Here is a 27409-nt window from a genome sequence, read left to right on the forward strand (position 1 = left end):
AGCCACAAGCTTGAAAATCAAAGGTCGTACGTTTACCTGAAATCAAAACAATAATAGTTTGGCCTATAGTGAGTTTGCTTAGACTTTGAGTTCGAGATTGAACCTACTCTCTTCATTTCACAAAGGCACACTAACTATGAACCACAATTTTAGGCTTAACTATCATGATCGGCTTGAATTGATTTTTACTATCTAAATTCCTTTTTGATTAAGAATCTTCGAAATTCACCCCTCTATAAATAAAAGATTATAAGCACCACTAAAGTAAGTTGCTTTTCCTACTACTAACATTGTACAAATTTTTGTTAAATATTCGACTTAAGATTGAACGTTTATGGCATCGTTCTTCTTCTTCTTCTTTGTGTGTGTTTTGTGTGTGGGTGTGAGTATGCTGCAAAACTAAAAGAAGAATTGTCAAATTTCTACGCTATAGTATCAAAGAATATAGATTGCTTTTTTTTTTTTTTTTTTCATATAAGAAAATGGAACATGGGATGGTCTATTTGCAAGGTTTGATTCCCATTTGATAATGGAAAATTGGAGGACGAAGGTTTCACATGGTTGGCACGTGGCTATGCACATGCAAACCCATATGATCAATTAATTCGTTGCATTGCATAATTAAATACAAAATTCAACATATTTTTGGGATCTAACAAAATTTGATTAGTGATAATTATTAGAGGAAATAATTAATTATAAAATATTATATATGTATTGAATTTGAAAGCCATTGGCCACCACCAAAACTAAAAGCAATTTGTGTTTGTTTGTGTAATAATAATGAATATATAATAATAATAAGTGATTTGATATTTATTGAATTGGATTAGGAGTGAGTGTGAGTGTGTCCTTTTGACCCACCCTATCATTTCTTGACTCAGATCTTCAAACCACCCTTATGTTCTCCTTCTACAACTGTCCTCATACCTAATTTTTAAGATTCCAATATTGTTTTATCTGTGTGTATATTTTTTTTTTTTATATATATGTATCTATAAGTTTCATATTAAATTTTTATTTCTTCTCTACCCTTCAAAATGTAACTCAATGGGATTTTTCTGGAAAACAAAATGTACTTTTTTAAAAACATTTTTTAAAAAACCAAAAACATAAAATAAATGGTTAACGTATAAATGTTTAGTTGTTAAATTTCGAGTTTAGTTCTCATTTATTTCTTTAATTTAACAACATTAGGATTTTATACTAGAGATAATTTTATTTTTTCCGAAATTAGTTTTACGTTTTGAGATTTTTTACTTTCAGCCCAAGTCTTTAATCAAATAATTACTTCAATTGCTAATATTTGTTAATTAATTTAAAATAATTACATAGTGAAATTTTAATTTTGATTTTAACTTGGATGAAAAATTATTTAATGAAAAATGAATGTTAAAAATGTAAAAATTAAAACTTAAAGATTAGATTGAAGCAAAATTAAGATCTCAAAATGAAAGTTGTAACATTTTAAAACCTATGTTTTGTGAACCAATTTTTTCTTTTTTAACATCCTTAAATTTTGTATTAAATAAAGTCTACAAATACCACTCCACCGATTACTTTATTATATCTTTTGTGGTTTATATATTAGAAATATTTTTCAAAATTATAGTTGAATACTAAAATAAAAAAACAATTTATTTTTTCTTTCAAAACTTTGGCCAAGCTATTTTATTTCTTAAATATTGGTTAAAAATATATGACTAAAGAACAAAATTTATAGAGGGAAGAAATGTTCGAAAGCTTAATTCCTCAAGATAAAAAAAAAATGAAAATCCACGACGACGAGAAATTTACTATAAAACCAAATATAAAATTGCTATCGAGCATGTTTTTGAGTATCCATTGTAAGATTATTAGGGTTTACAGCAGCCTATCCAAACAAACATGGGCTGAACTGGGCCCAGTAACTCCTTTTTGGTCGGATAAATGGTCCTTTATATTCCAAAAGTCGAACTTGCAACAAAGAAATGGGCCTGATCTTACTTCCACCGCCACTTCGTAGTCCAGCAGACAACATTTGGACTTTAATTGAAACTTGGAAACCATCCGGATCACTATACTACATAATTCTTATTTGGATTAGCTAATAAGAAAGGCATGTCATAGGATATAACAAGCAAAAACAGCACAATAATTTTGTTTCAAGTTTTGTGCTTATATATTATATAAGTTTGAAAATTTAATTTGTTATTGTTTATGGGTCATCTTGATGAAATTATTACTATTGAAAATTCAATGGTGTAAATTAGAACAAAAGATAAATAGAAAAAAAAAAAAATACTGATATTGAGTGGATATAAAAAATACTGATATTGAGTGGATATACATATAGATTTTTTGTTAGAGAAAATAGGGTGGATATGCATATTAAACAATAATTTATCTGAACAGATATATTAAATAATTATTAGATAATGTCATAATACTTGCACTAAATAAAAGTTAAATAGATAATATCACAATACTCATTGACTTTGATTATTAATATTGTTAACAATTAGTATTTTGTTGAAAATTATTTTAATACTTGATTAGTGTTAATTGATCTGCATGGCCATTTGAGCACTATAATTTACTCTATATGCCACGTCATCGTGAAATAAATGCCTAAATTAATCTTATTTTCCGTTGAAGTAAAATAACAAAAAAAAAAAAAAAGTACACATCTCTCCATTGTATTATAATCAAAATATTTTATTCTAAAAGAAAAAAAAAATATTTAAACAAATATTTTACAAAATTCTTTAAAAAAAGAGAGAAAAATAGTTAATATTAAAAATTAAAGTCATCGCCCCGCCAAAATTTCCCTTCACGTTTCTCCGACCTCGTCCATGCGTTTAATGGCGTCCACTTCTACAGTTCCACTTCCAATCCCTCCTTTCCATTTCTTAATCGTTCTTATTGCAAGCTCTGTAATCAGAATCCTTAGGAAAGGAATTCATCTTCTTTCAACATCCGGTCTCTCATTTTCTTCAATTTTCCATTCCTTCGTCCATTCCTTCCGGTTCCGGTTTCTTATTTTTCTCAATGTAGTATTGTGATTTTGTCATTCTCTTTTGTTTTTTTTTTCAGTTTTGTTTACTTCTACCTCATTTTCTTGTGGCGGAAGCGATGGCATAGCAGTCAGGGAAAGCGATTTAACCAACGGTATGGAAGTTTACGCCCATTTGTTTTTTATATTTGTTTGGTGTTGCTTTCCTAAATTAATCAGGGTTTTCTTTCTTAATATTATTCTGTGGTTGTGGCTCTTGGCGCTTGGACTTTATTTTTTTAATGCATAAGTTCGCAGGCCCGTTGAGGCCAGAGGTACTTGTTCCTATAACTCCTCCAAAGAAATATAGAATTCGAGGATCTCGAGTTTGTTGCCATTGATTTTGACGAGTCTTTATTTTTCCGTCAAGCTGTATCTAACGTTATTACTCTTTAATTTGATCTGATTTTACTTGTTCCTGTTGCATGATCGGATAGTTGAACCATTTGATTCAATTCAACAGAATTTCCTTGAACTTCTACAATTGATTAATTGGTAAATGACATTGGGAACTTTATGATGGTGAAGTGGGCTTAGAAGTCCACAGAGGTTGGAGACTCGTTAGATTTATTTGGGGATGGAGTATTGTGTCGGATAGCAATAACACCTGCCTCTAACGTTGACTTCTGATAGAATTATCTGAACATGATGCCTTCTGTCCTTTAAAGTACAGTTTACCTTTTTTCTACTATTTTCTTAATGATGTAAGGAGATTGGGTTCAAAATTATCAGAATAATATTTATAATCATGATAATGTAGAAAATTAGTAAATGAATACAATGGAGTTGATTTAAACTCTTAAACATCTAGCAAAGAAAAGCTATAGTATAGAGCCTCCAGAGTGGTAGTCTCGTTTACCATGGCCAATGGTCTTTGAGCAATACTTCTCTAGGGGCTGCGTATGTGATTCTTTTGGGTAAAATTCTTGATACCTTCAAAGATTAGCCTTAGAATAAATGCTATCTCAGAAAAAATTCAGAAATTAAGAAAGCTATAATTTAGGGAATTTTACATCTGAGAGAAGATTAGATCATGATTTCATATGATTCTTGTGAGGAAAATGGTTCACTTCGATCTTACTGAAGGTTCTGTGTTAGTGTATTAAATAAATCGTAACTATTCATACATCTTTACATTTTTTTTCTCTCGTTGAGCTTTCCCTAATTCTAAGTATAGCTGCAAATGATGCAATGATCAGAGAATAATCGTTCTATGACGCTTCCCTTTTGAATCACATAACTCTTACTCTGCTTGTTCCATAGGTGTATTCCATAGGTCTCATTATCTAGCTGAGCTAGTCTTGCTTTTGCCCAACTTTCAACAGCCCGGTTTTCTGGCTTCTTGAAAAGTTCACCAATCTTAATCCAGTCTACTGGGTAGAACGCTGCTGGTGGCAGTACAGTGACGTTGAAACCGGGGCTTGCTCTGGCTCCTGTTACCTTTGCTATTACTCTGGTGACCAGAAAAGGTCCATTATATCCCCATCTGCTACCATCAAAATTTGATGCAAAGTTTTCCATAAATTTCTCTAGAAGTGGATGCTTCTTATCAAAAACAAGAACAGCGTTATTCAGTATTGTCCAGTTCTTAGTTACCGGATCAATACTTTGTGCGCCAATTGAGTTCTTCAACCCCATGAAAGACTTCAAAACTATAAAGTCTGTATCTATGTAAACACCTCCATATTTGTATAAAACTGCAAGTCTCATCAGGTTAGATAGATTCTGAGCTAATGGAATCTGACCTGGGTCTTTTTTTCCACTCTTCATCTCATCAAACCAAGCCTCAACCGGGGTGTTTCTGAATAGCAAAGGCAAGTCCGGTGCGATTGCCTGAATTTTAAACCCATGATCAAGTAGAGGTTTAAGAATCTTGCAGCCTCTTTCTGAGTCCAGCGTTCTTGATATAATAGTTAAGCATCCACGGGGGTGAGACTTAAAAACACTTTCTGCTGCCATTAATTCTCTTTCTCTGAAAGACCTTGCTGGAGATACCCATGTCATGAAGAATTGTACCTCACACTCATGGCTGAGGAACTCCAGAAGTCGATTATGAAACTGCTGCGTCAAGTTGTTTGACTGCAAAATTCGAAAGTTGGGAAGGTGGTTCCTAAACCAATCAACTCTCGCATCTTTTGCTGAAAGATTGGATGGAACTACTAAGGAATCAAAAGTTTCACTATCATCTTCGTCTCTGTTTTCTGGTGAGGACTGCCTTGGCTCTCCAACTAACGTTTGCTTAATCTGCAACTGTGTTATGCACGTAATTGTTGAGTTTGAATTTCTTTTCTCATCTAGAGATACTGTTCGAATCGAAACTTTGTAGATTATGCCATCTCCACATATAAGGAAGATGATGGCAGCAAGCAAGATGGTTGGCAGTATGGGTGATATAGCACACCTTTCAGACATATCTCCCAGGAGGTCCTCCCACAAAAAAGTGAAGTCTTCACCGAGGTATGAAAAATGAAGCTATTTGAATAAACTCATACTTAGGCAAACTTAGTTGGCGATTACACCAATGGAAGACAATTAATTTATTCAGGCTGCTTGCTTGGTCTGCTTGATGGGGTTGGTCAGATTTTCGTAAAGTCCACGGAAGGAAATGAATTGAAATAGTCAAATCTAAATTCTTAAGAAGAATGACGAATTTTTAACAGAAAGATGGTATTTTAGTTAGTAAAGATCCAACGGTCGAGAATGAAAGCATTCAAGTCAACATTTTTCTCTCCGGGGAAGCATTCACATCATGAAATAAAGCAGCTACTATAGTTTAGGGATGAACCTGGTTGACCAGCTGCTAAAAAGTTTCGGTAATTGCATCTTTTAAAGGTGAAAAAGGGAGATGGAAAGTTTAAGTTAAGATTAATGGCATCAGGAACTAAACGAGGAGAAGTGTTTATGGCTCTAATTAGGAATATATTAGGATAATTAGTATGATTAGTAGTAAGGTGCATTCTAGTAATTAGACATTAAATTGGTTAGGTTTTCGGGTTATAAAGAGTAAGGGGCATTCTTTTAATACTAATTTGTTAACTTAATGTCAAATTACCAGAAGGCCTCTTACTACTAATCATTCTACTTATCTGAATATATTCCTAACTAGAGCCTTAGAAAGTGATGGTAGATATATATCAGCTCCTGTTATTGTCAAAATTTTCCAAGTTTTGTGCAACTAAAAGCCAATTGCGTATTAAATGTTAAACATACAACTTGCAGGTTCGTTTACTTGGTTATTTGTATTAGAATCCTCGAAGAAGTTCCCTTCCTTATTTGTTTTTCTGCAGCCGTTGCTTATCATTGTGGTTACATGCTGACCTGTTTGGTGGCCGTATATCTGAGGGAATCATAATAAGGTATGTCGTGTCATTTACAAAAAATCAATTTGTTCAAGCAATAAGGTAAGAAGAAAACTTTCTAATTGAAATAGAAAGAATAATACTTAATTCAATTATATGCAACTTTATATATCAACGTTCTAGTATTAATTTGATTTAGAAAAAAAAATAATATTTAAATGTAGTCTAGGATGCATCTAAGTTTTATGTTCCATTTTTCTAATGGATTATCACGTGACAACTTTTGATTGAGTGTAGCAAGGACTCCACAATAAATGAATGATGCCTTTAAGAAATGATATAATAGTGGATAAGATTTTATAGTATAAAAATGAATTTTTAAAAATATTTTTATTTTATTCTTTAATTGAGCATGAGGTTGGGCGCCTATTATTTTAATTGCAATTTTTTATAAAAAAACACAGAACTTAAATTAAAAGCTATAGATGTACATTAATATTAAGATTTATAGTTTCGAAATAAGTTGGTTTATATTATGGAATCAGATTACTTTAATAATAATAATACTGTGGGTGGGGTTTAAATTTATTTGAGATATATACTTAGCTTTTCACCAAGGTTTTAATTTAATGTCAGCAACTTACCATTCTAGCCTTGTAATTTTAATGGTTGAATTTTAGTCCTTATATACTATATTTTAATAAATCTTAACGTTAGTTACGGCAATTTTAATAAATTTTAAATTTTGTCATTTAAAGTTGTTTTTTTTAACTAATTCGTTAAATAGCAATAACAATTATTTTCATACAAAGAACTATACTATTTTCTATTAAAATATAGTTTTAACTAAAATTGAATGTATATAAACAAAATAGGACAAAATCTAAAATACAGTGGCGAAAATAGTACTTTAACCCAATTTTGTTTATTTCAATAACGTTAAAAATACCCAATTTCATGTTTTTAGCTATATCGAGGAGAAGCTTTCTCAACTATGTATAACGTATGTTTATGTATGTATCTTACGTTGATGGGATAAGACCAAACCGGTTTTTATTTAGGAAAATTATTTAAAATAATAAATATTTTGAATACATTTATAAATATATCAAATTATTATTATTTATATATGATAGATTATAATAGATCAAAATAGATTATTAATTATGTCTATCATGATACAAGTGAATATAAATAATAATAGTTTAATATAATCATAGACGATCGTTGATATTTTGTATTTTGTAAATATTTTATACATTTGAAAATAACTCTTTTATTTAATTATTTAGGAAAGGATTAAATAAATACAACCAATTCAACCTTAATTACATATATTCTGTCAAAGTTTTTTCTCTTTTAACCCACCCCTCCTATGATTTCAAAGAGCTAAATCAATTCACTACGAAATATACCTAAAATCTTTCAAATTGAATTGAATGTTTAATTTGACATTTAACATCTTTCCTACTCTAAAATTGATATTGAATGACTAGACATTTTTAAAGTGATTTTAAAAATGACAAAATTGATTTAATGTTAGATGAGTTATAATATTAAAATTTTGTGTAAGTTTTTTGGTCAATTAGTGTTCAAAGTCTTGTGTTCAAACACTTCCACCGTCACTTCTTCCTTAATTAATATCGAGGCTTCTAAGTTGATGAGTAATTAGCCATTTTCAAATCACTTTCAAAGAGAAAGAAAAATGGTTTATGTTGGTAACTTGGTATTAAGTAAATTTAGTAAATACTTTTTTGTTAAATTCTCTTTTTTTTTATGACAATATTTACTGAATTCTTAATATTTTTACTTATGAATTACGATTATTTTGTCATTTAATCCTAAATATTATTAACTTATTAGATTTAATTTAATTAACTTTTAGTACATCGATACTGCAAATAATAAATAAGTACTCAATTTATATTCGTGATTGTTTTTAGATTTTCAGGTTAGTTTCCGAGACTTGACCATCTTGACGATCCATAGCTTCCACCACGTTGTCTGTCCAACAAGTAGGATGATAGGACAACTATCTTACAAGAATAAGAAGTGTTGGAGAAAAAAGATCAAGTTCTTTTTCTTTTTAAAAATTTACGAGGTCGAATAATTCTTTTTCCCTTTTTATTTTAGATAGCAGATTTCCCACTTTAATGAAATCATTGATTTAAATTTAAATATCATCATAATTACCATAAAACTTGAGTGAAATGTCAAACTTATCTTGTTAAACTGTCCACCACACAACCGCCATCATTTAAAGCTCTCCAAACGACTATTAAATGATAACTTCCAAAGAAAATTTGAACCTGTAGCTACTGTAACCAAGAATTTAATTGGGTTATCCTTGCAACGAAGCTGATAGATTAGTCTTTTTTCATTCATAACTGGTATTTCCCAGCAGGATGAGGCACAGTTGCTGCATTGCCAAGATATTTCTTCATACTTTTTTATGTTATATCTTTCTGATGTCCAGGAACTCAGCTTCCAGGAAAGTCTCCACTTTTGGGAACGAATCAGATCGTTCGGCTTTACTTGATTTGAAAAGGAGAGTACTCAATGACCCACTCAAAATCATGAGCTCTTGGAATGATTCCGTCCATTTTTGTGACTGGGCTGGTGTTACCTGTAGTCCCACCATTAGAAAAGTAATGGTGTTGAACTTGGAAGCTCGACAATTGACTGGTTCAATACCATCTTCTTTAGGAAATCTTACTCATCTCACTGAAATCAGATTGGGCGACAACAACTTCCTTGGCCCAATTCCCCAAGAGCTTGGTAAATTATTACTTTTACGCCATCTCAATTTATCATTCAATGACTTTGATGGTGAGGTTGCAAGTAATATAAGTCATTGTACCGAGCTTCTTGTTTTGGAGCTGAGTCTTAATGAGTTTGTTGGTCAGATTCCACATCAATTCTTTACGTTAAGCAAGTTGGAAAGACTTGGGTTTGGCGGTAACAATCTTGTCGGAACCATCCCCCCATGGATAGGAAATTTTTCTTCATTAACTCGTTTGTCATTTGCACTGAACAATTTTCAAGGAAGTATTCCTAGTGAACTAGGACGCTTATCTAGATTGAAACTCTTCTCAGTTTATGGAAACTACTTGACAGGTACAGTGCCGCCATCGATCTATAATATAACTTCTCTTACTTACTTTTCTCTTACTCAAAATCGACTCCTAGGAACTCTACCACCAGATGTTGGATTTACTCTCCCCAATCTTCAGGTCTTCGCTGGTGGTGTCAATAATTTTGGAGGGCCTATTCCGACATCCTTGGCTAATATCTCCGGTCTACAGGTCTTAGATTTTGCTGAGAACAGTCTCATTGGAACTCTTCCTCATGACTTGGGGAATTTAAAAGAATTGGTGAGATTCAATTTTGATGATAACAGACTTGGAAGTGGGAATGTCGATGACTTAAATGTAATCAGGTCTTTGACTAATTGTACTAGTCTAAGCGTTTTGGGTCTTTCTGGGAATCGCTTTGGAGGAACATTGCCTCTATCTATTGGCAACCTTTCAAACCAGCTGACAATATTAACCTTGGGTAGAAATTTGTTAAGTGGAGGCATTCCTGTAGGGATTGATAACTTGATTAACTTACAAGTTCTTGGAGTAGAAGGTAACAATCTGAATGGTAGTGTCCCTTCAAATATTGGGAAGCTTCATAATTTGGGTTTTCTTAGTGTGCACAATAACAAGCTAAGTGGGACAATTCCATCCTCCATTGGTAACTTGTCTTTATTGACCAAGCTTTTCATGGAGGATAATAGACTAGAGGGAAGTATACCACCAAACTTGGGACAATGCAAAAGGCTTCAAGTTCTTGACCTATCTGGTAACAACCTAAGCGGGACCATACCAAAGGAAGTTCTCAGTCTCTCTTCCCTTTCAATCTATTTGGCCTTAAATCACAACACACTTACTGGACCATTGCCACGTGAAGTGGGAGATTTAGTTAGTTTAACACTGTTAGATGTATCACAGAATAAATTATCAGGCGGTATTCCTAGTGACCTTGGTAAATGCATTAGCATGGTACACTTGTATTTAGGAGGCAACCAATTTGAAGGAACAATTCCGAAGTCTTTGAAAGCCTTGAAAGGTCTAGAAGAACTAAATCTCTCAAGTAACAACTTGTTTGGGCCAATTCCTCAATTTCTTGGCAACCTTTTTTCACTCAAGTTTCTTGATCTATCCTATAATAATTTCGAGGGAAAAGTGGCCAAAGAAGGAATTTTTTCCAATTCAACCATGTTTTCCATCCTTGGAAACAACAATCTATGTGATGGTTTGGAGGAATTACATCTACCTTCATGCACATCTAACAGAACACGTTTGTCCAACAAGCTCCTTACACCGAAAGTGTTAATTCCGCTAGTATCTACCCTCACATTCCTCGTTATTTTTTTGAGCATCCTATCTGTATGTTTTATGATAAAGAAGTCAAGGAAAAATGTTTTAACTTCAGCTGGCTCTTTGGATTTATTGTCACAAATTTCTTACTTAGAGCTGAATAGATGGACAAATGGATTTTCTGTAGAAAATTTGATTGGTTCAGGTAATTTCGGTTCAGTGTATAAAGGTATTCTTTTGAATGATAAATCAGTTGTTGCTGTTAAGGTTATTAACCTTCAACAACGTGGTGCTTCCAAGAGCTTTGTTGATGAATGCTCAACGCTCACAAACATACGACATCGAAATCTCCTTAAGATCATAACTTCATGCTCAAGTACAGATGAAAAGGGTAATGAGTTCAAAGCTATAGTATTTGATTTCATGTCTAACGGAAACCTGGATAGTTGGCTCCACCCTACACATGTCGAGAAGAATAAAAGAAAATTGAGCTTTATCCAAAGATTGGACATTGCTATTGATGTTGCCAATGCATTAGATTATCTCCATAATCATTGTGAAACTCCCATCGTTCATTGTGATCTAAAGCCTAGCAATGTGTTGTTGGATGATGATATGGTAGGCCATGTTGGGGACTTCGGATTAGCTAGATTCATCCTTGAAGGATCTAATCATTCTGTTTCTAGACAAACTATGTCGATTGCACTTAAAGGTTCTATTGGATATATTCCTCCAGGTATTTTTCTTCTGTTCACTCTTTAGTAGATTTTAGATCTTGATTTTTTTACCAAAATGACAAGTGTATGATCAATTGTGTAGAGTATGGAACTGGTGGCAACATTTCCATCGAAGGGGATATCTTTAGCTATGGAATTCTACTATTGGAGATGTTCACTGGAAAAAGACCAACCGACAGCTTGTTTTGCGATGGTGTGGATATTCATCTATTCACAGCGAAGACATTGCCTCATGGTGTCTTGGACATAGTTGATCATTCTTTGCTATCTGAAGTGACATGCCAACAGGAAGAAGATAATAAAGAAAAAATACAAACCATAGCAATAATGAGTGAGGAAGATCAGAGAGATGAGCAAAAAAGGATGGAAGAATACTTTGTCTCAATAATGAGAATCGGCCTGTCATGCTCCTCAACAACACCTAGAGAGAGGATGCCCATGAATATAGTTGTTAAAGAGTTGCAAACAATTAAACGGTCCTACCACAAGTAGAAGAAGGGAAGCAAATGTTGTCCAACAAAATTTTCAAGAACTTGCAGGTTTGTTTACTTGGTTATGAGGATTTGGTCCCATCTATGAGTTTCCTTCCTGATATGTTTTCCAATTATTTTTCTGCAGGTATTGCTTAACCATTTTGGTTACATCTTGACGCATCAAGTGCGAATAAATCTTGGAGGAATTAAAGTAAGGTATGTTGTTTCATCTAAAAAAAATCAGTTTGTTCAAGTGGTGAGGTATGAAGAAACATTAGTCTGTCTAACTAAAGAATAAAGAGTACAGATTGTTTTGTATAAAAAAAAAAAATCTTCATAACATCTTTATGTTCATATCCTGAAATATTGCAGTAATAGACATTTTGCTGGGTTGGAATTAATTTGAGATATATGGATCGTTCTTATTGATGTTTTATCTATCATGCTTGCGTTTTGAAACTCCACAAGGTCCAAAATAGGCTCTGTTTCTTCAAGTTCAATGCTCTGTAAGGTTTGCGTTGTATTGTAGGATTGACTCTGATTAGGTTGCTTTGAGAAACTCCTAGATGATATATAGTAAATTTTAATGCAATTCACATAATATTTTGAGAGATCTCATAAAAAGAAAGCTTATACTTTCCTTTAAAAACAACATTTTATCTTAAGTAATATTTTAATAGGTTCAGTTTTTTCTAACAAGAAGTACTTATCTTTTAGTTGTCACCATATATAACGTCAATTGAGTTGATTTTTGCTATTGTATACTTTAGACTACAAAAATTATATCAATTCAAACCATAAACTAATAATTATATTAATTTAAATCGATACAAACTTTGAGAGTTTGTATCGATTTAAACCTCAAACTAAATTTCGAACTTACATGCCTTATCAATTTAAACCTTCTACTGTGTTGAATATATTTATGAAAGTCGAGGATTAAAATTAATATGTTTATTTAAGTTTATAATTTAATTTGATACATAATTTAAATCGATACAAGTTTAAATTAATATAATTATCGGTTAATTTCTAAAATTGACTGCAATACCAATAATGTTTGCCCTAATTTTTTAATCACTTAAAAATACAAATAATATGGTAAAAAATTTTAGTTACCATAAACGAAATTCATAATGTGGAAAGTGGGAACCGGGACGCTGGGGTAAAATCGGAACGTAAAAAATTCAGCGTTGTGATTACGCTGGGGGTAAATCCGGAACTCACTATAAATACTCCTCTCCGTGTATTGTAGCGGGTTTGCAGTACAGTCATTGAGCTCGCGACGCTCTGCTCTCATTTAGGAGATGGAGGGTTCCCTTCCCTCCGAATCCTTGTAGAGCCCATTAGCAGTGAGGTTTCTGTGCCAATGCTGTCGCGACGATCTGCCCTCGTAAGTTTAAGAATGAGGCTTCGCTCTCGGAGATGGAGGCTCCCTTCGCTCCAAATGCTCGCAGAGTCTATGATATCTATGCACGATCATCTTCTCCTTCGCTTCGAATGCTTGCCTCTGCTTTCTGCCGCTAGGGTTTGTTCGTTGAATTTGTAATGGGCGTACTTTTACAGCCTAATTGCATTGTTCTAGCAATATCTCCTGCCAATTAAGACGTAGCAACTTCTGATGCCATTAAACTTGCAAGGGAAGTGGACCCATCTGGTATGTTCTGCTTGTAGTTCCCTTTCTTTTCTTCTTCTCTTCCCTTTTTTCCTTTAAATTTCAGTAAGATTTGTAGCTTTTCAAGGTGGTAATTATGTTTTTTTTTTCCTTCGCGATGAGTAGGGGAAAGGACTTATGGGGTGTTGACGAAGCTTGACTTGACGGACAAAGGAACTCTAATGCTCTGGATGTAAGTTGTTATCCTGTTATTACTTTTGAGGTCATGCTAGGAGAAATCTTAGGTAGCAAAGATTGAATTGTTAATAAGTAATGTAGAATGCTCAAAGATTCGCAGTTGAACTTCACAGTAATTTTTCGTTACTTATAATTCCTACAGTATCAATGGATTTGATATATGCTTTAGTTTAAAGGAGGAATTGAAACATATAGGTTCATTTCTTAAAAGGTTTTGGAAAGAAGTTCATTTCAGCTACAACATCACCGGGTTGGCATAGTGAACCGATCTCAAGCTGACAAACAAAAATGTAGATATGATTATTGGTAGACGTAAGGGCGTGAGTACTTTGCAACTAGTCCCGACTATGGACACCTAACCAATAAAATGGGTTCAGAATGTCTGCTAAGCGCTTATCAAACGTTTGGTCCTAATTTCTGATTTTATTGCCTTTCAGTATAATTTTTGTTTTTCCGAAAAAGATCATCTTTATTTATGGTGCATTCTTGTTCTTGTATTTGGAGTCCGTGATTAGAGCTCGTATACCCAGTAACAAAAGCATCGATGAACTTGAGTCTGAGATGGATCATCTTGGCAGATCCAAGGAGCAATCTGGAAGGGAGGGTAAAGCATTTTGTAAATTTTGTTGTTCTCCCTACCCTATGATTCTCCTTCTCAATATCATGAATTGGGTTTTATTGTTGTGAACAAATCACAATAATTTGTTGAGGTACATTATTCCAATAGGTGACCTGGTGGTGATCATATATACACGGTTTTCGACCATCAGCTACATGCTGCTGTGCTTTGAGGAAGCTTCCTTTTGATCGCCATCTTTCCATGCAAAATGCAAGGAAAATTGTTTCAGAGACAGATGATTATCAACCTCACCTGATCGCCCCAAGGTTAGCGACGTCTTATTGAGGAGTCCCTAAATTATTTCAGGGGACCTGCTGAAGCTTCTGTGGATGCTTTAACTCCTTTTGCTTCTCACCTAATTGGATTTCATTGCTAATCGTTTACTGATTGGTAAGTTTTTAGAACCTCTATTAACATATAAAACTTTCATTTAGGTTCACTTTGTTTTGAAAGAACTGGTGAGGAAGTTTATTGGAGGAACACAGGAATAAACAATTGTTGTAGACTTGATACACCAACCCTCTGTCTTGTGGGAGTCCCTAGTGTTAAGAAATCGTCTTTGGTCCGGATTCTCTCTACTGGGAAGCCTGAGGTGTTCTGTTAAGTTCTATTTGAAACATTTTTTAGAGATTTTGAAATAATTATTATCACTGTTAAAAACATGTCTTTTATCATTAAAAAACAATGTAATTTTTGAGCTTACACTCCAAACCGCTCACTTTATCCTCCTTAACGCTGCTGTCGTCCTTAGCTTCTGTCCCATTTGTGTATCTTTTCTAGGTATCCTATTTACAATAGTTTAAAAAGGACATTATTCTTAAAATTTGTCTTAAAATGATTCTCTTTTAATATTGCGGGATGTATCTTGCATAAATATAATTTTTTAAAAAGTAATTTAATATTTTTCTAATGTCTTTCATATATATACGTTATTTAAAACCAATAAAATAATAACGTACTTCGTGAGTTTATTTAAAATAAAATAACGTATCAAATCAAAATACTTTTACATTACAAACACAAACACTTCCTCTTTGATGTATTAAAAATTAAATAAAAGTCAACATCCATCACCCAAAATGGTCATGTTAATACAATGGAGATGGACGCTCAGCCAAAACTATATTTGGATTATTTAAAACTGATCACCTCTTGCACTAACGAACATTAAAAAGAAAAAAAGAAAAAAATTAAAACGAAGCCAATAAGTCGAAGTCAAAGCTACCGAGGCCGGCTAGCAATTCAGTTCTGCTCATCTCTTTGCTCCCCATCTTCTCTACTTTAATTTGAATATGGTAATTTAAGCTTTTTTTCTTAATAAAAAAAGTAATAAAAAATAAAAAAGGAAGAAAATAGAGTTCTGGTTATATATATATATATAATATGTATGTATGTATGTATCTTATGATATTTGATAAGGCTTCTAGTTATGAAGAATTGGCAATAAATTAACTCTATTTTCTTCACCATTGACTTCATTGAGATTTAAAAAAAGTTAAACTGGAAGTATAAAAACTGGTTTAGATTAAGGTTCAGCTCATCACAAATCTTGCACAATGAGACATAGTTTCTGCAATACCAAAATGATATTTTTCTTGGATATCTTTTTGTTGACCTTCGTCTTGGTTTTTGCAAGTACTTTTGCAGATGAATCGGATCGCACTGCTTTACTTGACTTGAAAGGTAGAGTACTGAACGACCCACTTAAAGTCATGAGTTCTTGGAACGATGCCACGTATTTTTGTGACTGGATCGGTGTTACTTGCAATGACACCAATGGGAGAGTGGTGTCTTTAAACTTGGAAAGTCGAGGTCTAAGTGGTTCTATACCTCCTTCCTTGGGAAATCTCACTTACCTAACTGAAATCCATTTGGGAGGGAACAACTTCCATGGCCCAATTCCTCAAGAGTTTGGTCGGTTGCTTCAATTGCGTCGTCTCAATTTATCCTACAATAACTTTGGTGGTGAGTTTCCAGCGAATATAAGTCATTGCACTAAGTTGATTGTCTTGGAGCTTAGCAGCAATGAGTTTGTGGGTCAGATTCCGAACGAATTGTTCACATTGACTAAGTTGGAACGATTCATGTTCGGCATTAACAATTTTACTGGAACAATTCCACCTTGGGTAGGAAATTTTTCTTCCATATTGGCTATGTCATTCGGGCGGAACGACTTTCATGGAAGCATTCCAAGCGAAATAGGGCGTCTATCTAAAATGGAATTCTTCACAGTTGTTGAGAATAATTTGACGGGTACAGTGCCACCTTCGATCTATAACATATCTTCTTTGACACTCTTGCATTTTACTAAAAATCATTTGCAAGGTACTCTACCACTAAATATCGGATTTACTCTTCCCAATCTTCAATCTTTTGCTGGTGGTATTAATAATTTCGATGGACCTATTCCGAAGTCCTTAGCTAATATCTCAACCCTTAGAATCTTAGATTTTCCTAACAACAATTTTGTTGGAATCGTACCCGATGACATAGGGAGATTGAAATACCTAGAGCGTTTGAATTTTGGATCAAATAGTCTTGGAAGTGGAAAAGTTGGTGACTTAAATTTTATTAGTTCCTTGGTCAACTGTACTAGGCTAAGGATTTTGGGTTTAGATACGAACCATTTTGGAGGAGTAGTGCCTTCTTCCATTGCCAACCTTTCAAACCAGGTAGTTGCCATAACCTTGGGTGATAACATCTTAAGTGGGAGTATTCCTTTGGGCATTACAAACTTGATTAACTTGCAAGTTCTTGCAATGGAAGGAAACATGATGAATGGTAGTATCCCTCCCAATATAGGGAACCTTAAAAATTTGGTGCTTTTGTACTTGGGTGGAAATGGATTAATTGGGCCAATCCCATCCTCCATTGGTAACTTAACTTCACTCTCCAATCTCTACTTGAGTTATAACAAACATGACGGACATATACCAACAAGCTTAGGCGAATGCAAAAGCCTTGTATCTCTTGAGCTATCTAGTAATAACCTAAGTGGCACCATACCAAAGGAAATCTTTAGTCTCACTTCCCTCTCAATCACTTTAACCTTAGATCATAACTCATTTACTGGTTCATTGCCAGATGAAGTGGGTGGTTTAATTGGTTTATTACAATTAGATGTATCAGAAAACAAATTATCAGGTAATATTCCTAGCAACCTCGGTAAATATACTAGTATGGAACGATTGTATCTTGGGGGAAACCAATTTGAGGGAACAATTCCTCAATCTTTAGAAACTTTGAAAAGTCTCGTAAAACTAAATTTATCACACAACAACTTGACAGGACCAATTCCCCAATTTTTTCGTGAACTTCTTTCTCTTATATATGTCGATTTATCCTACAATAACTTTGTGGGAAAAGTCCCTGATGAAGGAGTTTTTTCCAATTCAACCATGTTTTCTGTCATTGGGAATACTAATCTGTGTGATGGTTTGCAAGAATTACATTTGCCTTCGTGCATGCCTAACGACCAAACACGTTCATCATCAAAGGTGTTAATCCCTATAGTATCTGCAGTCGCATCTGTTGTTATTTTGGTGAGCATCTTCTGTTTGTGTTTTCTGCTTAAGAAGTCGAGAAAGGATACTTCAACTTCATCTTTTGCAAAAGAGTTTCTGCCACAAATTTCATACTTGGAACTTAGCAAATCAACCGATGGATTCTCAATGGATAATTTGATTGGTTCGGGTAGTTTCGGTACTGTGTATAAAGGTTTACTTTCAAATGGTGGATCTACTGTTGCCATAAAAGTTCTAAATCTCCAACAAGAAGGTGCTTCCAAGAGTTTTTTTGATGAATGCAATGCCCTTTCAAACATACGACATCGAAATCTCCTCAAGATCATAACTTCTTGCTCAAGTATTGATGCACATGGCATTGAATTTAAAGCTCTAGTTTTCAATTTTATGTCCAATGGAAATCTTGATGGTTGGCTTCATCCTCCAAATCAGGGGGAAAATCAAAGGAGGTTGAGTCTCATCCAGAGATTGAACATTGCTATTGATATTGCATGTGGATTAGACTATCTCCATAATCATTGTGAAACTCCTATTGTTCATTGTGATTTGAAGCCTAGCAACATACTGCTTGATGACAATATGGTAGCTCATGTAGGGGATTTTGGATTAGCTAGATTCATGCTAGAAAGATCAGGTGATCAAATATTTTTTAGTCAAACCATGTCACTTGTACTCAAGGGTTCTATTGGATATATCCCTCCAGGTAGTTCTCTTCCTTCTAAGCTTTATAATCTTTTAATTTTAATTGCTACTTCCATATTCTCTTTAGGTACTTGGTATAATACAACTGAATGAATTTCTGCAGAGTATGGTACCGGTAGCATAATTTCCATCGAAGGAGATATCTTCAGTTACGGAATACTATTACTAGAGATGTTCATCGGAAAAAGACCCACAGATGACACCTTTGGCAATGATGTGGATATTCACTCGTTCACTAGAATGGCATTATCCCAAGATGCCTTAAGCATAATCGACCCTTCAATACTATTTGAAGAAACATGTCAAGAAGAAAACAACGATGACAAGATACGAGTAAAAAGGATAAAGAGTGGAGAAGATCATAAAGAAATTATTCTAAGATGGAAGGAAGAGTGTCTAGTCTCGATAATGAGAATTGGTTTGACATGCTCTTTAAGAGCACCTAGTGACAGAACCTCAATGGATGTCGTCGTTAATGAATTGCGAGCAATTAAAAGCTCGTATCTAAAAGGCACACTAAAGGTTTCGTAAATATTTGTTTCCTCAAGCCTAACAATGTAATGCACAACGAAGACATTATAGCTAGATAAATCATGTGGGACCAAATAATCCAACATTGTTTAGTCAAACCACATCACCTGCACTCTAGGGCTCTATGAGATATATCCCTCCGTGTATTTCTCTTCCATATGTAAGTTGATTTATCGATTCTAATTGCTACTTCTTCATTCCCTATAGTTACTTTAGTCTAATATTGACGGAACAATTGCTAAGTACAATATTGAAAGTAAAATTTCCCCTAAGGAGGATCTCATTGTTTTGGAATACTTTATTAGAGTTGATCAACGGAAAAAAGATCCACCGACTAACAACACCTTCAACAATGATATATGAATATTTATTTGTTCGCTACAAAGATACTACCTCAAGATGCCATACAACCTCTATTGTTTATTTGACATGTTATAAAATAATTCATTAATTTATTAAATATTTATTGTGTGGATCCCACACAATTCTTAATAGTTGCTTAAGTGGCAAACAATAAATAAATATAGTATAATTTTTTTTATACTACTGCAATACTAGAAATTTTCTCATATCGAAAGAGACTTATTGTGTGACACAATAAACGGTCCCATTCATAATGGAGTGATTTCATAAAATTTTTGCTCCATTACAACGGACAAAGGTACGCTCTCTGTTTTTTCTTTCTATCCATAGCTCACAGACCACTTATCTAAAATTTTCGTCTAAAGGTACGTTTTCTATTGTCAAAATGAACACTGTTCAACTAAAATAAACTATAAATTATAATCCTCGAAGTTGGAGGTTTGATTCTTCCTTTTTCCATATTGTCAAAAGAGAATTTAATTCTAATAATTGATTAGATGGGAGGGAAAGATCATAGGGTTGGAAAAAGAGAAAAAGAAGAAAATAGGAGAAAATTCTAGTATTGAGTGCATACTCTTTCTCCTAAACACTTTCATACAATTCATGAAGGCTTCTTATTCACATTAAGAAAATAATATGTAAAATTGAAAATTCCATACTCTAATACAATACTAGAAACTTCCCTAAAGAAGAGTATCAAGGAATGGGACTTGGGAGATGGCAAAAGAAGCGAAGGACGTTAAGTTGAGTTGGAGGTAGGGCCAAGGAGTTGACGTTGTATTGTTTTTTTAACATACGCACGAACAAAGAAATCAAGATTCAATCATCTCAATGTCGCTACACTAACAAGTTTTTGGAAAAATTACTTTTTTATTCCCAAGTTTTAAAACATATAAACATTTTGTCCTTCAACTTTTAAATATATCTTTTTAGTTCCTAAGTTTTTTAAAATATAGATTTAGTTTCTGAATTTTTAAAAATATGTTTAAAAAGTCATGTAATAATTTATTGTGTTATTGTCTCGTGACAAGAATTTTTTTTAACTAACTCTTCTCAGCAAAATTATTTTTTAATATATTTTTGTAATTAAAAAATTCATATAATTATAAGATGAAAATAAAAAATTGTTTGGACATCTTTTATAAACTTATTCTTAAAAATTTGGAAACTAAAAGGATTATATTTTGAAACCAAATTCTCACCTATTTTATAAAATTTTGGAGACAAAAAAGTAATTGAACCTAAATTTTATTTTAATAACTTTTGTGTGTCGATGTGAAAAATGATGATGATTATCCTAATTGCGTAGGATTCAATAAGTTTAACTGAAAAGAGTAATTTTATTTAACATTTTGAATGGAAGTTCTATATTTTCATATTTTATTTCAGTTTTATTTGTTTCTTGAGTCTAAAGATTTGAGGGTGTAGCCTAGTCGACAATTTCTAACCTTAAGATATATTTCACTATTAGATTTTCTTTTACCTTTAGGATAAAACTAACATTCATTCTATCTTCTAATAAAGTTTCTAAATTTTTACCATTGAGGGATGATTATTTTGAAAGTTATGGTCAAGGTACGTGTTTTAAAAAATGGTTTTATAAGGGAGAAATTATTTTAAACAGCAGCTTTTAATATTTGTCATACATCTTGTCTCACAGCCCATCAGAGCAAATTATTTTGCATATTTTGGTTCACTTTTAAATATTTTCAATTTTACTAGAAACAGCCTAAAATAAGAACAACTTACTTGGAAAGTAGGCCAATTGGAACCCAAATGAGTCTCACATCATTATGCCAGAGCCATCCCCATGGATTGCTTGTTTCGCCAAACCATCTGTAATTTCTAACCTGGCCCAATAACAGAAAGGGGAAAAAAGTCAAAAAAAGAAAATTCATACATATCAAGATTCCATAAAATTTTGAACTTTAGCTAATGGCTCAGCCAATTTTTAGTTTTTCTTTTTCCTCTATAAGGAGAAAACAATTTATTAATATTAATAGAAGTTAAATTTAAATTTAGTTCAAAGAGTATCTTACGAGTAGAGTCAGCTAAATAAACCTTTTTTTATACACTTAACTATTATCTTTATAAGTGTAATAGAATCCATTAATAAACGAAGTAGGAATAAAATCCTCACATCAACGTTCTAAGAAAAAAACAAAGAATTTATGGAGAGTATGAGCCTAACTATTACAAACTATCTCAACGAGAGATAAACAAATATGAGAGGAAAGAGAAATTTGTTTTAACTTCAGCCATCCAAATTCCAACCTGGTTAAGGTATAAAAACTTTATAGGGCATAATGGCTAAAGTCGGTCAAATATGGCCGCAATCTCCACGTTAAATAATCAAAGAGCGATTATCATATTCGTACAATAACAGTGTACAATTGGATATCCTACAGCCACCTTGTTGACTTTCAAACAAAATATATTAATAAAATAATATGATTAATAGAAAAATTAGGTCTATATTAGAGATTACTTTCACTCCTAATTTTCTTCCATTTTTACCGATGATTAAAAGATCAAAAACCAAACCAAACGTTAGAAAACTAAGAGATAGATTTAATTTTTTTTTTTTAATTTGACTAAGAATTCAATTATGGTACTTGAGAAAGATACAAATAGGTTGTATAAAATGAAAAGAAAATCAACTCAATTTTTAAAAACTAAAAACAAACGACCAAATAGTTATAAGTGGACTTAAGTTAAATTAACAAAAAAACTGTGGGATAATCTACTATTGTTTTATCAAATTGAACAACTTGATACTATTTGGCTTTTTCGTTTTTTAAATTAGAGGTTCAAATCTTCTAAATGTACACGGAATAATATCTTATTTCAAAATAAATTTATCGAAGAATCCGTAAAAGCATATCTAAAAAGCTGTATTTCAATATAAAAACAAAACACTTGAATTATTTAAACCTCCCCAGACGAACTAGCCATTCTAAGGAAATTTAAATCTTAAAGTCAAACTACTATGACGAACAATTCAATTCTGCTTATCTCTGTGGGTAAACTGAGGGATTGGGCATTTGTTTTCATTGCAGCTGATTCGGAATTTCTCAGCTGCAGGATGAGGCAGAATTATTGCTCTAACACCAACAGGATTCTGTGTATACTTCTTCATCATTTATTTTTTATATCCACGACCTTGGCCTTTGCGAAGACAACCATATCTGGAATTGAATCAGATCATTTGGCTCTACTTGATCTGAAAAGTAGAATACTCAACGACCCACTCAAAATCATGAGCTCCTGGAACGATTCCAGGCATTTATGTGATTGGACTGGCATTACTTGTAATTCCACCATTGGAAGAGTTGTGGTCTTGGACTTGGAAGCTCACAAACTGAGTGGTTCGGTACCAACTTCTTTAGGAAATATGACTCATCTCATTGAAATTAGATTGGGAGACAACAGATTCTACGGCCATATTCCCCAAGAATTTGGCCAGCTACTACAGTTACGTCATCTCAATTTGTCTTACAATAACTTCAGTGGCGAGATTCCAGGAAATATAAGTCATTGCACCCAGCTGGTTCATTTGGAGTTGGGTAACAATGGGCTTGAAGGTCAGATTCCACACCAGTTGTTCACGTTAACCAAGTTGAAACGACTCAGTTTTCCCAATAACAATTTGATTGGAACCATCCCATCTTGGATAGGAAACTTTTCTTCCCTCCTTCATTTATCAGTCGCGTACAACAATTTTCAAGGAAACATTCCCAACGAACTCGGGCACCTAAGAAGATTGGAGTTCTTTGCAATTACAGCAAACTATTTGACAGGTACAGTGCCACTTTCACTCTTTAATATAACTTCTTTGACTTTGATGAGTCTTACTGTAAATCGACTACAAGGAACTCTACCACCAAATATCGGATATACATTACCCAATCTTCAGATCTTTGTTGGTGGTGGCAATAATTTCACAGGGTCTATTCCCACGTCGTTTGCCAACATCTCCGGTCTTCGAGAACTAGATCTTCCTAGTAACAGTTTCGTTGGAATGCTACCTAATGATTTGGGGAGCTTAAAGGACTTAGAGAGACTCAATTTTGAAGACAACATACTTGGAAGTGGAAGAGTTGGCGACTTAAATTTTATCAGCTCCTTGGCTAATTGTACTAGTCTAAGGGTTTTGGGTCTGTCTTGGAATCATTTTGGAGGAGTATTGCCTTCATCTATTGGCAACCTTTCAAGCCAGCTCAAAGCGCTAACCTTGGGTGCAAATATGTTAAGTGGAAGCATTCCTTCTGCGATCTTAAACCTGATTAACTTGCAACAACTAGTGGTGGGACAGAATAATTTGAATGGTAGTGTTCCTTCTAATATTGGGAATCTTCAAAACTTGGTGAAGCTATTTTTGCAAGATAATAATTTAACTGGGCCAATTCCATCGTCTATTGGTAACTTGTCTTCGATCGTTAAGCTTTACATGAACGATAACAGACTTGAAGGAAGCATACCAAGAAGCTTGGGAAATTGCAGAACGCTTCAAATCCTTGACCTATCTGGGAACAAACTAAGTGGCTTTATACCAAATGAAGTTCTTCATTTGTCTTCCTTTTTGGCCTATTTGGCCTTGAATAATAACTCACTTACTGGTCCATTACCACTTGAAGTGGATGAGGTGGTTAGTTTGATAACGTTGGATGTATCAAAGAACAAATTATCAGGTAACATTTCTAGCAATCTTGGTAAATGTGTAAGCATGCGTTACTTGGATTTGAGTGGTAACCAATTTGAGGGAACAATTCCTCAATCTTTAGAAACTTTGAAAAGTCTTGAAGTACTAAATCTTTCCAGTAACAAGTTGTCTGGGTCAATTCCCCAATTTCTTGGTAAGCTTCAGTCACTCAAGTATGTCAATCTATCCTATAATAACTTTGAGGGGAAAGTGCCAACAGAAGAAATTTTTTCCAATTCAACCATGATTTCTATCATTGGGAATAATAATCTATGTGATGGTTTACAAGAATTAAATTTACCTCCGTGCAAGCCTAACCAAACACATTTGCCCGATAAGCGGTCTCTAGCATCAAAGGTGTTGATCCCGGTAGTATCTACTGTCACATTCATTGTTATTTTGGTGGGCATACTTTTCGTGTGTTTTGTGTTTAAGAAGTCCATGAAGGATGTTTCAACTCCACCTTCTACAAAGGAGCTTCTACCACAAATTTCTTATTTAGAACTCAACAAATCAACTATGGATTCTCCATGGACAATTTGATCGGTTCGGGTAGTTTTGGCTCTGTGTATAAAGGTGTTCTTTCAAATGATGGATCTATTGTTGCCGTTAAGGTTCTAAATCTCCAACAACAAGGTGCTTCCAGGAGTTTTGTTGATGAATGCAACACTCTCTCAAACATACGGCATCGGAATCTCCTCAAGATCATAACTTCCTGCTCAAGTATTGATGTACAAGGCAACGAATTCAAAGCATTAGTCTTCAATTTCATGTCCAAGGGAAATCTTGATTGTTGGCTTCATCCTGCAAATCAAGGACACGATCAAAGAAGGTTGAGTCTCCTGCAAAGATTGAATATTGCTATTGATATAGCATGTGGATTAGATTATCTTCATAATTTTTGTGAAACTCCTATTGTTCATTGTGATCTAAAGCCTAGCAACATATTGCTTGACGACGATATGGTAGCACATGTAGGAGACTTTGGGTTAGCTAGATACATGTTGGAAGGACCGGATGAACAATTATCTTTTAGTCAAACCATGTCACTTGCACTTAAGGGTTCTATAGGGTATATTCCTCCAGGTATTTTTCTCTAAACCCTATCAACTTTCAGCGGTAATTGCTAGTTGGTATAATAAATGAATCAACAATTGCAGAGTACGGCACTGGTAGCAGAATTTCCATCGAAGGAGATGTCTTCAGCTATGGTATACTACTATTAGAGATGATCATTGGAAAAAGACCCACTGATGACACATTTGGTCATGGTGTGGACATTCATTTGTTCGCTACCATGGGGCTATCTCGAGATGCCTTGGGCATAATCGACCATTCTATGCTGTCAGTAGAAATAGATCAAGAAGAAGAAAGCGAAGACAAGATACAAGAAATAGCGGCAATGAGTGAGGAACAACACAGAAACATCATACCAAGATATGTGGAAGAATGCCTAGTATCAATGATGAGAATCGGATTGTCATGCTCCTTGAGGGCACCTAGTGAGAGAACACCGATGAATGTGGTCGTTAATGAATTGCAAGCAATTAAAAGCTCCTATCTCGAGTTTAAAAAGACACGGCAGAGGTAACATAGATATTTGTTTCCCCAAGCTTGGGAGAAGAATGAATATACTTGGCCACAAAAAACAACGGGTCGTGCTAGAAATTCCACCTTTCAAAGCATCCAAGTTGACAATTTACAATAGATGGTGAAATGTTTCTCAATTATGATGATAAGACCGCTTTTCCCTTTTTGTTCTTAGAGTAATAAACTGATTAGATTTATTACTCATTTTACGTTATATTTTTCTTTCCATGCAACTACTTGCAATGTTCAAATTTATTGCAATATCAAAATCAAGGAACAAACAATAAATCTCAGTATAGGACGATGAAAGCGCTAAGAGTAAGAAGAAAAATAAAGCGAAGAATAAGAAAAACAGTGTTCGAAGAACGCACTTGAAGAGTTCGCCGTCCACCGTACGTGCTGCCAGGAAGAGGTTTCGCAATTGTATCCGAATTCGGCTACTCGCTCTCGTCGTCAGGGTGTTTGCCGCCGTCGTTACCTCAGTCGCGGAAGCAATCGGAGGAGTGAGCGCCATAGATTTGGGGGGAAATTATTTCAAAGGGCAACAACGTCTTCTTACCTCAGAAAACTACCGTTTGTCCGTAAACTAGAAAGGAAGAAAGAAGTGCTCCCAAATTTTTGTAATTGAATAAATAAATTGGTTAACTTTCCTAAAACGTCGATTTTATTTATTTATTTATTTATTTTGTCATAAACCACGAATTTATTTACCAATATCTAAAAAGTTAGTTGGAAATGATAAATTATAGCAGTTTATAAGCTATAACAGTTATAAGAATTTGTAATATTTTAAAATGTTTTTAATTATTATTTACAAAATTATTAGCAAATAATTTTATTAGTTCAATAAAAGAAAATTTTGTTTTCTCTTTATATATTTAAAAGTATTTTAGCATTTTTATCTTTTAAATAGCATCGGAGCTCTTGAATGATTTATAATATATATGTAATAGATTTAGTAAGTGAGAGCAAGATAAACTAAAATCAACCTAACAGAAGGTAGTCAGTTGGAGACAAATAAGGATTTTCATATGTACAGATTTAGAAAAATTCAAACCTGACACTATTTTTAAAAATTTTTTAAATATTTAAACGGTTTGTTCGGTCAATTGCAATCCTTTATAGTCGGACTAGATTTGAACATTTACTAAATTGACCATAGTCGATTTAATGATCATTCGATAAAAAAACATACTCCAACAAATTGATACTCCCTTTTATGATTTAGAAAATGTTCGAGAGGACGAGTCCCTCAACTTTATGTCTTTATATAATATACATGAAAAAGATAAAAATAATTGGTGTTGGTGAACTCTATCAGTGCTATCATCAATGGATTAAGGAAAAGTGGGTAGAAACAAATGACTTTTTCTTTCACAAAAAATACAAATCTTAGATGTTTTCTGTTTCTTAAAAAAAAAAAAAATTAATTTAACGTCTAATTCAAGAGCTATGGCCCTAAAAGAGTTGCATTGAATGGCTAACATGAATTTACCATAAAGCATGAGCTTCGTGATTCGATGGGTAGTTGGAACACGTGTCAGTTTTGGATGATGCACGTGAGAAATTATTTTCCCTTATCCTCGCAAGGTCCCACCGCTATATAATGGTAACCACCA

General features: G+C 33.6%; 4 protein-coding genes across 14 annotated transcripts; 3 read left to right on the forward strand and 1 right to left on the reverse strand.

Moving 5' to 3' along the window:
- Nucleotides 1-4009: 4009 nt before the first annotated feature.
- LOC103486309 (uncharacterized) lies at nucleotides 4010-5446 on the reverse strand. The gene has a single exon (XM_017044193.2). The coding sequence runs from the start codon at nucleotides 5444-5446 to the stop codon at nucleotides 4202-4204; it is 1245 nt and encodes a 414-aa protein (XP_016899682.1). The 3' UTR covers nucleotides 4010-4201.
- A 3002-nt stretch (nucleotides 5447-8448) lies between these two features.
- Nucleotides 8449-15089, forward strand: LOC103486310 (probable LRR receptor-like serine/threonine-protein kinase At3g47570). Of its 8 annotated transcripts, none has more exons than XM_051084246.1 (9): nucleotides 8449-11433; nucleotides 11517-11973; nucleotides 12053-12123; nucleotides 13163-13564; nucleotides 13688-13754; nucleotides 13955-14161; nucleotides 14275-14363; nucleotides 14487-14644; nucleotides 14813-15089. In XM_051084246.1, exons 1-2 carry the CDS (start codon nucleotides 8739-8741, stop codon nucleotides 11924-11926), a joined length of 3105 nt encoding a protein of 1034 aa, XP_050940203.1. In that variant the 5' UTR covers nucleotides 8449-8738; the 3' UTR covers nucleotides 11927-11973; nucleotides 12053-12123; nucleotides 13163-13564; nucleotides 13688-13754; nucleotides 13955-14161; nucleotides 14275-14363; nucleotides 14487-14644; nucleotides 14813-15089. The 8 variants fall into 8 exon arrangements, with proteins under 8 accessions (XP_050940203.1, XP_050940202.1, XP_050940200.1 ...); XM_051084245.1 differs by having other exon boundaries at nucleotides 13971-14161; nucleotides 14264-14363; XM_051084243.1 differs by having other exon boundaries at nucleotides 13955-14363.
- On the forward strand, nucleotides 14619-19324 carry LOC127143786 (putative receptor-like protein kinase At3g47110). 4 transcript variants are annotated; one of them, XM_051084251.1, is made up of 3 exons: nucleotides 14619-14768; nucleotides 16026-18605; nucleotides 18708-19324. In XM_051084251.1, exons 2-3 carry the CDS (start codon nucleotides 16091-16093, stop codon nucleotides 19133-19135), a joined length of 2943 nt encoding a protein of 980 aa, XP_050940208.1. In that variant the 5' UTR covers nucleotides 14619-14768; nucleotides 16026-16090; the 3' UTR covers nucleotides 19136-19324. The 4 variants fall into 4 exon arrangements, with proteins under 4 accessions (XP_050940208.1, XP_050940207.1, XP_050940209.1 ...); XM_051084250.1 differs by having other exon boundaries at nucleotides 14625-14768; nucleotides 16015-18605; XM_051084252.1 differs by lacking the exon at nucleotides 14619-14768 and adding an exon at nucleotides 15548-15673.
- A 3163-nt stretch (nucleotides 19325-22487) lies between these two features.
- LOC127148995 (putative receptor-like protein kinase At3g47110) lies at nucleotides 22488-26446 on the forward strand. The gene is made up of 3 exons (XM_051083435.1): nucleotides 22488-24373; nucleotides 24703-25286; nucleotides 25361-26446. The coding sequence occupies exons 1-3, from the start codon at nucleotides 22488-22490 to the stop codon at nucleotides 25789-25791; spliced, it is 2901 nt and encodes a 966-aa protein (XP_050939392.1). The 3' UTR covers nucleotides 25792-26446.
- Nucleotides 26447-27409: the final 963 nt, after the last annotated feature.

The sequence above is a fragment of the Cucumis melo genome, chromosome 4 (assembly GCF_025177605.1).
Source record: "Cucumis melo cultivar AY chromosome 4, USDA_Cmelo_AY_1.0, whole genome shotgun sequence".
Classification (NCBI taxonomy): domain Eukaryota; kingdom Viridiplantae; phylum Streptophyta; class Magnoliopsida; order Cucurbitales; family Cucurbitaceae; genus Cucumis; species Cucumis melo.

Coding starts and splice junctions, on each gene's coding strand:
- LOC103486309 (XM_017044193.2), bottom strand. CDS start 5,446: ATGTCTGAAAGGTGTGCTATATCACCCATACTGCCAACCATCTTGCTT.
- LOC103486310 (XM_051084241.1), top strand. CDS start 8,739: ATGAGGCACAGTTGCTGCATTGCCAAGATATTTCTTCATACTTTTTTA. Junction 11,434..11,516: donor TATTGGATATATTCCTCCAG/GTATTTTTCTTC, acceptor TCAATTGTGTAG/AGTATGGAACTGGTGGCAAC.
- LOC127143786 (XM_051084251.1), top strand. CDS start 16,091: ATGAGTTCTTGGAACGATGCCACGTATTTTTGTGACTGGATCGGTGTT. Junction 18,606..18,707: donor TATTGGATATATCCCTCCAG/GTAGTTCTCTTC, acceptor GAATTTCTGCAG/AGTATGGTACCGGTAGCATA.
- LOC127148995 (XM_051083435.1), top strand. CDS start 22,488: ATGACGAACAATTCAATTCTGCTTATCTCTGTGGGTAAACTGAGGGAT. Junction 24,374..24,702: donor GGTAAGCTTCAGTCACTCAA/GTATGTCAATCT, acceptor TTTCTTATTTAG/AACTCAACAAATCAACTATG. Junction 25,287..25,360: donor TATAGGGTATATTCCTCCAG/GTATTTTTCTCT, acceptor CAACAATTGCAG/AGTACGGCACTGGTAGCAGA.